The following is a 12,592-nucleotide window of genomic DNA, read 5'->3' as shown; positions in this document are numbered from 1 at the left end:
TGTATAATAATAACTATATTTAAACAAGAACCCAAGGAGAAGAAAATACTGTCAAAATTGGGAAGTTTCTTAACAGTATTTATGATCAACTATTCTTGTCGACACTTACAATGTTATCACATTTATCTGGAGTACAGGGTGCAGTGTTAAAATCTTGGTATCTGGCCAGTAAAAGCCACTGTTCTGGCCTACCCCAGACAACTTGCAGACAAGTATGCTATGGGAGTTAAGACAAGGCATGATTTGTAAGAAAGGAGATGCAGGTACAGGATTGAGGGGAAAAAGCAGAGTCCATGCTAAAATGAAAAGCAAAACTCGTACTTCATTTAACACCATTGACTCTTTGTTGTGGTTTGAATCGACATGCTAAAATATGAGTACGTGCACAAATAGGAATTGAAAGATTTCTAATGCTAGGGTATTGAAAAATCTGAATAGTTTTCAGAAGTCCTGTTATTACTGCAAATTTAAAACAGTGGACTGAGCTTTAAAGTTCGTGTGGTTGTTTTTTTTTGTCTGTTTGTTTGTTTTCCAAGTACTATTCTGTTGTTAAAACTTTTTTTATCACTGGAGCTGATTATGTTGTTTTTCTTCATATATTAAAAGGTGAAATTCCAGCATGAGGTATACCCTCCAGGTGGTGCAGAAGGTGACTCTAGTCTGTTGGAACAGCCAGTGTCACGTCAAGTTTTTATTGTTCAAGACCTGGAGATTAGAGACCGCTTAGCTACGTCACAGATGAATAAATTTCTTTACCTCTACTGTAGTAAGGAGATGCCCAGAAAAGCGCATTCAAATATGGTATGTTTATGGAAAATTTTAATTCACTGTAATTATAGTGGTTGGACTATCATTGTGGAAGTTGTATACAGTTCTTAATATTGCAGAAGAAGGGGCATGAAGCATGAGATCGTGGAACAATGAAGTAATATAACTTATTTTGGTAGCTATTTTCTTGCCTCTTTTGAATATGAAAACTAATGAAAAAGTCAACTTGAATATTAGTATGTGAGATATTAATTTTCTTAAAGTTCTGTCATTTTTAGAAGGTATATGTGCAGGACTACTTCAACAGCTTTCAAATTTTGGTTTTGAACAAACATCGCTTGTGTGTGTATTCTTACAATTTTATAGTCTTACTGCTTCTGTAATTTATGAATTTAATTTTTTAGAGTTTTCTTATTGTTGGTTTAAAAATGAAATTAAAACAAGCTATACTAGCTTTAGAATTGGCAAGTGAAATCAGATCAGTACAGAACTTTTGCAGTAAATATTTGTCCTAGCTAGTGTTCTGAAATGATTAGTACAGAGTTCTTGCAGTAAATATTTGTCCTAGCTAGTGTTCTGAAATTTAATAATTGTGAATGTTACTACTTACTTATCTTGTTGCTGTTCCTCAGTTAACAGTTAAAGCATTGCATGTCCGTCCAGAGTCTGGCAGATCCCCACAGGAATGTTGTTTACGCGTTTCACTAATGCCACTTCGCCTCAACATTGACCAGGTTGGTTGTGATAATGAAATATATATATATATATTTATAAATATATATATTTGATGGTGTTCTTTCCTCCAAATACTTGCGGCCATCACACCTGTTTTTATGGGATTAATTCTCAGTTTGGTACATTTTCATTTATGATCACAGATAACTTTAGATCTCTGCTTCTCTGTTTATGTCTGTGTTGGAACTTGCCTTGTTCTCTAGCTATTATAGACTTTGCATTTAGAAACTAAAAATATCTATATAACTGGCTTTCTTCTTGAGACTAACAGTTCATCTTCTGAGATTTCTGATGGTCTCTACGTGTCTTGAAATGTCGACTTCTTAAAAGCATATGCTTAAATGTGGACAATTTTGCTTAGTTTGCAAATGAGGTAGTTTAGTTGTTTTTAACTGAAGAAAAATTAATGATTAACCTAGAAGCTGTTCACACCATTTTAGTCAAGGGCAGTCGACACTTGAGGACTTGCTTCTCTACTGTGAAGTGTTTGCTCTCCTTATCAACTGCAGTGGCATGAAGAACAGAAACAGGAGAAATTGTTTTACATTCTTTAGTGAGCCTTCAGTGCATGTTAGAGACCAGATTTTCCTTCTACTCATAGAAGAATTCTACTCTATATTGTTTGTAATAATTTCATACAGAAAAATAGTACGGAAATACTGCCATCTAGTGAGGAAGTACGTACCTTCTTTGTAACTCTTCTGTTTTGTACCATAACCAAATTCACCTTTACAACTTCTGAAAAATAAACCACAGCTTTCCCAGAAGCACAAGGCTGCGCGCAATTATGTCAGAAATTCTTGTTATTTCTTAAGCTGTCTGCTGATCAGTTAGAAACAAAAAAAGGAAAGAAAAGAATGTCCATATGTCATTAATCATAGGATGAATAAGGCACCAATGTGATGCATCTTTCAAAAAAGAAAATTAGATGTTATAATATGAAGACATTAACAAGACATTTAGCAACCACAGAGTTATTAATGCCTTTTAAGGAAGTAATAGTGAGATCTGATATGAAATTATTTGTCTGAAATTGATGGTATTAGTATAAATGAATATAACTAGGCTTGAATACCCTTTTACTGGAAATCAGAGGAATGTTTATAGCCTTTAAAACACTTGAATTCTGGTACAGGCCTCAAAATGCGTGTAGAGATGATGAAAACAACCTTGGAATTTTGAAACAGAGTTAGATATATTATGCAATCATATTATATGTAGCAGGGGGCAAGGACCAAGAGGGCCTTTGCAGTTTATGTCCTAGATTTCAAATTGGCTTCTGCTTAAGGATCAAAATAAGGAAATGTGTTTTGTTTCATATCTCTATAGAGATAGAAGACCTGAAATTGCAGGTTATATTTTTTAGAGAAATTGGTATTTTTCTTTCCCCTTTATTATTTTTTTTAACCTGATTGTATTTTATTTTTGACACTAGGATGCCTTGTTTTTCTTGAAAGACTTTTTCACTAGCCTGTCTACAGAAGTAGAACTCTTAGTTACTCCAGATCCTGAAGGTACACTTTAAAATATCTCACATGAAAATGTTTCTTCTTTCTCTTTTAGTATGTAAGCATATCTATAAATGTACATGTGAATCTCATGTATAGAAGAAGTTATGATAGTGACCAAAACCCAGTATTAGTAGTTAATTTTTTAATTATTTTTTTTAAAAAAAGATACTTGGGGTATTTTTGGTTTTCATAAGCACCAACAAAGTTTCTGAATGTCTGGGAGCTCCACTGTATAACATGTTTCACTGAAATTGGAGCATATTAAATAAGAACTTCTGAAAAATTGGGGAATGTATATATAATTATGAGTTCCCGTTAGATAAAACAAATGCATTATTTTGTACCTCTTGCATAAAGGAATATATCTGTCTAATAGCTTGAAGTTGTGTAACCCATTGAGAAGAAACAGAGCTCAAGTTTATAAATAGGCAATGCAATGTACGTATGTAAAGCGATACTTCAATCAGTATTTTCAAGCGACACTTCAAAAACAGTATATATTGAAATGCACATTTCCTCTATTAACTATATTTGTGAATTTATTAGCAGCTATCCTTTCCCTATTTCTGTTGAGAGATCATACTGAAATGCATAGGTAATGAAGTGTTGTGCAATGTTGCTATTAAAATTGGATGAATTATTTTTGCCGATACATAAATCTCAACTTAAGCTTCTTGTAATGATTTCTAATGATATTTAAGAATTTAAATATTGTCTGGCTGCTAATTACTACAAATTAGTATTTGCACTTAAATAAGGTTAAGGTATAAATAAGGCATAAGTACAGACTTTTTGTAATCACTGTGGAAAAATTAGTCTGTTTAATCTGTGTAATCTCTTATTATCACAGTTAAAAAGTCTCCTGGTGCTGAAGTTACATGTAGTTTGCCCAGGCATGTCAGCAGCCTTAAGGACCCAAGTCCAGTCATTTCTTTCTCATCACACAAGCAAACAACTGAAAATGGTACCGTTGATCCTGTGGATGTGGTTAATGGAGATGATCATCATTTCTCACAAGAAGCGACGTCATACAGTGATCAGCCAGTATTTTTCAGGTAAATTTTTGTTACAAAATTTCCAGAGACACACAACTGTTCTGCTGATTGATTTAAGAAAGGGTGATGATAAACTAATCACACCTTATGGACAAAGTGCAGTTGTTGTTTTTTATTCACTGATAATAGAGATCAAATGTATTTGTTTCTATCATGGGAAGGTAACTAATGAATTTATTACTTACTTTTGTACAATACCGTGCACAAGAAAATACAATTAATTAAAGCTGTGCCATGTACAGAACCAATATGTTATACAAAGATATTAAAAAGAGCAGGATTGCTAACTTTCCTGTAAATACTACCTTTGATTAGATTTTAATAAACCAAGAAAAGCTAAATTTGCAATTGTATTTTGTGCGATTATTCTTAAGCACTTTAAGGTATTCTTAAACTATATTCTTAAGTCCGATTATGCTTAAGCACTAGCATGGTATCTAGAGGATTTGTGGTTTAAAGAAAAGGATGCGACGCTCTATTCCAGGAAGGTCGGAAACCATGGGCTACTTTTTGAAAGGATAATCTTATTTCTGATTTATGTTTCTTACTGTAAAATTTCCTTTGTATATCTTAGAGAATTTCGTTTTACATCAGAAGTTCCGATACGGCTTGATTACCATGGCAAACATGTATCAATGGATCAGGTTTGTATATAGCGTTGATGCTGTAAAACAAAATGTTTGTTTTGCTCTCTTTTCCTAAGAGTTGGACTCTATTTTATGCTTTCTACTCATTATTAATGTTGTTTTGCGAATTGTAGAGCACTTTTGTCTTATAGTTTCAATAAAACTTAATCTTGTTCCATCTGTAATCTGAAAATTGAGGGATAGATCTTCTGGGTGTGATTAATGCAGAATGAAACCTGAAAGTCATATTTATCAGCTTAGTGACAGGCTGGAAGTCTTTCTGCACAGCTGTGGTGTCCGTCAAAGGATGATACCACTGTCTGATGCTAGAATTGAGCATTTCATTTTCTATCTCAGTAATGCCAGAATAATGTTACCTTTTTTTCTCCTGATTTCCATCCCTTGTGGTCTAGTAACATACGGGCTTCACTGGCAATGTTGGAACCTCGTACAGATTTAAAAAAAAAAAAATTGCTCATAGTTCTTTTAAAAATAATTATTAGTTAATCAGGTTGGTTTTGTGTGTTATCGTATTGGGTTTACAGAGCAAACTTCAAGACAAAAAACAAAAAAACAAACCTGTTTGCAGAACCAGATTTGTAGTCTGTCTTGGCCAGTCAGTAAGAAAACAGACAAATAGAAGCAACAACTTCTCGAACTGGCATTAGCGCCAAAGAAATTGTAACATGAAATAGCAGCTTTATAACGCTTGGAAAACAGTAATGCCAGAGCTATGTTTACATCATTTATTATATACACATTTTCCTTAGAGTAGCTGATTAAGCCAGATGCCATCTTTTGCAAGTTATGTAAAAACTTGCAAGTTAATCGAACATGGAATTCATAGCATTGTAACTAGTGATGGGGGGAGAATCAGTTAAGACAGAAATATCTCCAATAGGAGTCAAGATGATGAAATTATCTCTCACATACAAATTGTGATGCTGAGTAAATTCTTATGATAACAAAACATTTCACTTACAGGGGACGCTAGCTGGGATTCTTATTGGGCTTGCTCAGTTAAACTGTTCCGAATTAAAGCTGAAGAGACTTTGTTACAGACATGGGTAAGTTAATCAAATTGTAGCTAGCATCTGTATTACAGATTGGACGTGTTTACAGTGAATAACTGAATATAGCAATCAAAAAGCAAATTATCCAATAAGACACATTTCTAGAATCTGAGACACTTTCTAATAACATTTATAATGAGTATTTCATTTTGAGTAGGCCTAATATAATTTATGATAATTTTTTTTGAATTTCACAAAAACTATTATCAATAAATATTTGTAAATGGGTGTAGTTCAAGAAGAACATCTGTTTTTAGGACGTTATCTAATACATGTGCTATTTTTGGTGCTAAACTCTTTATTTGTACATTTGCTTCCTCTTGAACTGGATATGATTATACACATTAAACTCTTGGTTTGGCCAAGTGCAACAACACATGACACTTGAAATCAGTTTCCCTTTTGTTTAAATGGCATTTGCATACTTCAATGAATAATGTTTCTTTTATCAGGAATTCTTTGTATTTCAAAAGTATATTAATGATTTTACTTACTTCAGCTTATTAGGTGTGGATAAATTGTTCTCCTATGCAATCAGTGAATGGCTTAATGATATAAAGAAAAACCAGCTGCCAGGAATTTTGGGAGGAGTAGGGCCTATGCACTCGCTAGTGCAGTTAGGTAAGCTAATTCTTGTTTCTATTCAGGCACACAGTGGCATTGTTTTTTGCTGTTGTTTTGTTTTTCTGTTTCTTGTTGTGGTTTGTTTTCCTAAAGAAAAAAAAAAAATACAAAAAGAAACAAGAAAAGACACTGTTAACTCTTGTTTTTACTTCCTCTCCGGGCAAACTGAGAACTTAAAGAGAGCTTGCTAACTGCGATGTTCTGTCTTCATTTCAGTTCAAGGTCTGAAAGACTTGGTGTGGTTACCAATTGAACAGTACCGGAAGGATGGCCGTATTGTAAGAGGCTTTCAAAGAGGAGCAGCATCTTTTGGTACTTCAACTGCAATGGCAGCGCTGGAGCTGACAAACAGAATGGTTCAGACTATACAGGTATAGTGTATTGCTTCTGGAGTTAGACAGAAAATGAGAAGTGTCACTAGCAAGTGCTTTATGTTAAGCCTTAATGCTATATTTAAGCTTGGGAGTATGCGTAAAAATAGGAGTAAATGAATGCTGTACAAATAAAGCAGAGATTGGGCAAAGGTTATGGCAGTCTGTGAGGTGAGAGTGGTAGCATCAGATGCAACATCTATTCTGTTAAAATATTGCCCAACACTCAGGCTGCAAGTGTTGCATTGTAATACATGAAAGACATAGGAAGTGTTCAAATTTTTTTGAAAATGTCAGGTTTTCTGTGCTTAGTTACTGAAGGGGGAGTGGTAGGAGCGGGGAATAGTAGGCAGTAACCCTAGTCTTGGTTCAAAGTGGTAACAATGTTATGTTCCTTAATGTCAAATACCTAGTGACAATACACTTTTACCACCTAATTTTGCAAACATGGTATAAGTGCTAAAGTATGAACATGTATAACCGAAAAATATTATTTATGAGTGGAATTAAGTATCTCTGTGTGTGTGTAAGAAAACATTATTGTTCAAACGTTTCAAGTTTTTATCTCAAGCATTTTCTACAGGTTGGAGGATGCTTTTGAAGTAACATCAGTTGGAGGACTGGGTTGGGGGGAATACCAAAATCTACAGCATTCAGTGTTTCATAATGGAACTTCTGTAGTTGGTGCAGCTATAATATATAGAAGTTCTTATGCAAAACCTTAACCTGATGTAATTGAGTATTGTTTGTAGCATTAAAAATAATATTATTTCAATGATGTTACCTTATAAGTAGTTTAAATATGGGATCTGATCCTAAAATAAGACTTCTTGTTTATCTTGCATTTGCTCCTGATCATCAGGCAGCTGCAGAAACTGCATATGACATGGTATCACCAGGGCCTACCTTTATTGAAACAAAAAAGATAAAACGATTCCCTCGCCATCGTTTGGCTCATCAGCCAGTAGACTTACGGGAAGGCGTTGCCAAAGCATACAGTGTAGTAAAAGAGGTGAGTGCAAATGTAACCGTCCTTAACATAATTTAAGAAATATCTGAAGACAAAGCAAATAGAATGTCAGATGTTAGTTTAAGCTAACCAGCTGATGAACAGGTTTTAAGTTTTGAACAAGACTGTCTTCAATGGTAGTCTTAAATCAACAGAAACCTTGCATGGAAAATTTAGAGAAACAAATTAAGATGTTATACAGTTAATCGTGAACAAGTCTTCAGAGTTCTTCAGTTGTGAGGGTGCAACCAGAAGTTAAATGATATATTGTCATCTGTAAGCTCATAGTAGTGTTATTTTAAGTCTCATTAGAAGAATTAAATCAGATTTGTCAAAGTATAGCTGTATTACAATTATAATACAAAAGTGATAAATGTTGTGCAGTTTTAAGTTGCCCTTAAAATTAGGAGAGGTTGCTTTGTCTTTTTCACTGTAACTAATTTCTATTAATTTCTTAAAGGGAATTACAGACACAGCTCAAACCATCTATGAGACTGCTGCTCGTGAGCATGAAAACAGAGGAGTAACTGGAGCAGTAGGAGGAGTCCTCCGCCAAATTCCACCAACTGTGGTAAAACCCTTCATTGTTGCAACAGAGGCAACCTCAAATGTTTTAGGTGGAATGAGAAACCAGATCAGGCCAGATGTGCGTCAAGAAGAGTCTCAGAAATGGCGCCTTGGGGAAGATTGAAAGTAAAAAGATCTGGCCCAGCAGCCAGGTAGTAAGGCTAGAAATGCAGAGGATTTTCCCATTGGCAGCCTTGGGTGAAGCTCAATTGTTTTGTTATGCTCATCTCAGGAACAAACAAGGTTTTCACCTATTAATAGCAAAACATCCAACCAAAAATATTTATGAAGTGAAAAGCAAATTGGTACTTGCTTACGCTGTGTGTTACCAATACATTTGGTAGATAGTGCCAAACATAGCAAAGCATGCGCTGCCAACTCAGAGACATGCTTGCTCTATTCTGTTTACCATGTTTTTTTGGTAGATACAACATCTGAAGCAGTAGCCTGTAAGGCAAAACGAAGTATACTTCAGAGATGGTTTTTGAGCATAGTCAAGGAACTGTCTTCAATAAAGGGCTCTGTAGATGCTCTTCACTGACTGAAAGATAAAAGCTTTCATTTTGGATGTGAGACATGAAGGCTGTATAATATGGAAGTATATAAGATGATACCATTTAGTGGTCATAAGCATTGCTTTTAGCTTGGCACTTAAAAGAGCAAGCTTGATAACCATTCAGAGTTTAGATTCAGTGTTGATACGCCTATGAACAGGATTTGTTCCTAAATATTAAATACCTACTTTTGTGGGTCTTTGAAGAAACTGAATGTTGCAGAAATGTTCTGTTGTGTTGCACTTTAAAGGATATGGCCTGTATATTGTGCTTTTTTTATAGTGTGAATAAAATGTAATGTGCATTATCCTTTATGTGGTTTAGAAGCTTACACAAATTATTGACAAGAGCATCGTTTGATGATTCTACAGAAAGAAAAGTGTCTTAAATTTGCTTAAACTACTTGTTATATGTGAAAACACTTTTGTCTTCTGTTACACTAACAACAATGCTAAAAATAACTGTTCTTCAGAAAAACAGCAGTTGTGTTCTGAGTTGTAGCCAAAATGTCTTTCTAAGAATGAGGGATCCTAAGCAAAGTTTAAAAAAAAATAATAATAAAAAAATCATAAATTCATAGTTAAAATTATGTTCAAACTTGTAACAATCTGCTTTTATTTAAAAATCACACTATTGCAAAATTGCTGCTCTCACAAGATATTTTTAATTTAAATTGTGCGTCATCAGTTATTTGTCAATGAGCATTTGGTGTCACTTAATTTGAACTGGGGATAGGTGAGAGGATTTTAAAGAAATCTTCAAAAATCAAAGTGGATACTGACGTTATTTACAGTTTAATAGGGGACCAGGGTCTCCCTAGAGCTTTATTAAGCAACTGACATTGCACCATTTCTAGAAAATTAAAAGGCTAGACACTAGCTATGCCAGAATAATCCTTTATTCCTTATATTAGCAAAAACTGGAGGATAAAAAGTAAAAAGACTTTTTTGAACAGAAAACTACTCGTTTTGAATTTTAAATTTTTGGGTGACCAACTGGAAAGTTAGTTTGTACTAGTCCTGTGCTTCTCCTACATATGTGCTATGGGCAAATGTCTACTGAAAGAGGGACATCAGATGCTTTTGGTCTGAGTTGAATCTCTACTGGTAATCAGGAGATAGCCTCCTTTTTTTAAAACCTGCCGCTAGCAAAAACTTCGCTGGTGGGTATCACAGGACAAATAGGAGCATACAAAGGAAAATAGTTATTGCTTATTCATCTTGATATTATACCAGCTGTTCCTGGACACCAAAGAATCTGTCTGGAGGGTAAATGATTTTAAAAATGTCCCCTCTGCTGGAAAGACCACCGCAGTTTGCTTTATTATTTTTAATAAAACAAAAATCCATTTACAAACAAGTTCTTGCATTGGGTGGCAAGTGGTATTACAAAGTTGGCTTTCATTTACTGGAATCTTCTTTGAAGACCTGGGTATTTTGGTTAAAGGACTTGTTGTAAGCAGGAGAATGTTTTTGAGGGGACAAATACCTGCACATTGAGCAACTTGAAATACTTTCTGATGTAAAAATATTTGCTGCAGATCATACTTTTCTTCAATAATTATTTGCTGACTGCTTCAGTAAGAGCTCAAAGCTGAGCATTTTGCACAGAAATGAGTTCCATGTTTGCAGTTTGGCACCTGACTGCCTTCTCAAGAAGTGGTGATGAGTCAATGCAAGTAAGTAGCAATGAATCATCTTCATTTACAGTTACCATACTACATCACTTCTGCTGGTTCGGTTCATCCAGTTAATTGGAATATACTGTAATAGTATAAATCTGCATTTTTTTTTCCTTTTTGACATTGCTGAAAAGGAGCAGTGGCATTTCAGTGTTCATTTCATTTTCCATTCTGTCTGTCATCATCTGATTGTACAGCAGTGCAGTTAGAATATATTTTTATATGAGCGCATGCTGTCAAGGTAAAACATTTTATAGTGTCTGTCACTGTCGGCAATACAGATTGTACAAATTATTAAACTTTACTTTTCACCATTTAAACTCTTGCATTTACTTCTTGCATTTTATTGAGCCTATTCAGAGAAATCTTTTTTTTTCCCTAGCTTTTTATTTTTGCAAGCAGTTTCTTAATAGTTTCTTAATCTTTGGATATATATTCAGCATTGTTTTTCATTTGTAACATTGCCTTGTGGTGTTGGAAATATTAAAAAACAAAACCAAAAACCTCAAAACTCCCCCAAACTAACCTTTACATTTCAAAATGTATTGTGTAGGGGAGAGGATTGTGCTTTAAATCAAAAGATACATATTGTCCATGAAAAGGGATACATCAAAAGTTCTGCTCAGTACAGTAAGACTTCTAAGGCATTGAATACACAAAATACAGTTTGACTCTGGACATATTTCCTGGAAATGGAAGCCTATAGGTTGCTGTGGTTTTGTTAGCATGGGATCTTCCAAAAAAAAAAATTGTTACACTTGAAGTTTCTACTGAAATCAATTGCTACAGATATTACTCCTTCTCATTGTTTTAGTGTGTGTAAACAGGCACAGACCATGTTAAAGAAGTGAATTCGGTAACGTTGAACTAACCCTACTACTGTGCTACTACTATTACTTAGCCTGATACTTTCCAGATAACAGGCCCAGAACTGTCAACATGGATTTTCTTATGCATCCTGGCACTTCAGATAACATGGTGATGAATGCCCAAGAACTACGTGAGAGACAGCCGTTCTTTGAAACAGGCAAAAATCCCTGCTTCATAAGTATCTAAACAATGACTGAAAGCAACGAGTCATCACTTTCATGCAAAGGCAGCTTCCATTTTCTTTCAGATATCAATTGACGGTTTGTAAATACCACAGCTTTTTAGCAATCCAATATACCCTGTGCTTACTTGCATATTGATAAGCATTGGGTCAGTCACCAGCGAGTTCATATGTGTTTAATGGATGTGCATGTTTTTATTCTCTCAGTAAGTGGTTAATTGTGGTCATCTTTTGCTCATTTACAGTTTTTTTGAGCTGGCAAGAAAGGTTTCTTAGTAAACCAAAAAGCTCTTAAGTGGCTATGAACAAGATATTTTTACTGAACATGATCCATGTACCTGCAAATGTGATGCTGATTTTACTTTAAATATTGGAACATATGTTTTTGTAAAGCAGTGAAATCCAAAAATTTGTTTAGAACAGTTACATACTTTCAAGTACCCTAAATCTCACAGCAATAGAAACACTTTCAGAAAAGATGTGGGTGTTGAAGTCAGTTTGGATCCATACTCCACATAGTTCTTTCAGTGTCCAGACCTTGTGATTTAAGCTTCTGACAACTGTTTTAAGTTGCTGTACCTGCTGAATCTTGTTTACAATTAAAAAATAAAAAATAAACTCTACGAATTAAGTACATAAATACAAATCATGCGTTTATACTGGATTTCTTAATAGTGAGTTAGCTCAGACAGAAACAGTGGTTTGTGTATATGTTTGTGTACATTTTTTACATTTTTGCATTTCTAGTAGCTTTGTGGTATTGTTTGTATATAATTTGAAAGTGTAAAGGATGTAACATCATTAAATAGAAACCACTGTTGAAGGGAATTGACATGTTCAACTTGAGTTATTTTGCTTAAAGCTCTTGTCTCCTCAATAGGTGTTTGAGAATTATTTTTAGACCATAATTTATATGGCACTAAATATGTATATTTTAGCTTATTAAAGTGCTGAAAGGCCTGAATGC

The 12,592-nt window shown here is 34.4% G+C and overlaps 1 protein-coding gene across 3 annotated transcripts in view; it reads left to right on the top strand.

The window, feature by feature from the left end:
- Positions 1-9,202, top strand: part of ATG2B (autophagy related 2B) — a 41,377-nt gene extending 32,175 nt beyond the window's left edge. For all 3 annotated transcript variants that reach the window (XM_080594302.1, XM_080594303.1, XM_080594301.1), the window contains exons 33-42: positions 607-801; positions 1,401-1,502; positions 2,939-3,017; positions 3,865-4,069; positions 4,644-4,713; positions 5,680-5,762; positions 6,268-6,389; positions 6,609-6,763; positions 7,626-7,775; positions 8,233-9,202. In XM_080594302.1, coding sequence (XP_080450428.1) covers positions 607-801; positions 1,401-1,502; positions 2,939-3,017; positions 3,865-4,069; positions 4,644-4,713; positions 5,680-5,762; positions 6,268-6,389; positions 6,609-6,763; positions 7,626-7,775; positions 8,233-8,463 — 1,392 coding nt within the window. In that variant the 3' untranslated portion in view covers positions 8,464-9,202. The remainder of the gene's footprint in view (positions 1-606; positions 802-1,400; positions 1,503-2,938; positions 3,018-3,864; positions 4,070-4,643; positions 4,714-5,679; positions 5,763-6,267; positions 6,390-6,608; positions 6,764-7,625; positions 7,776-8,232) is intronic.
- The last annotated feature ends 3,390 nt before the right edge of the window (positions 9,203-12,592 follow it).

The sequence above is a fragment of the Anser brachyrhynchus genome, assembly GCF_964034855.1.
Source record: "Anser brachyrhynchus genome assembly, chromosome: 5".
Lineage (NCBI taxonomy): Eukaryota > Metazoa > Chordata > Aves > Anseriformes > Anatidae > Anser > Anser brachyrhynchus.
Note: the sequence above shows the minus strand (reverse complement) of the source record. Positions and strands in the feature narration are given on the sequence as shown.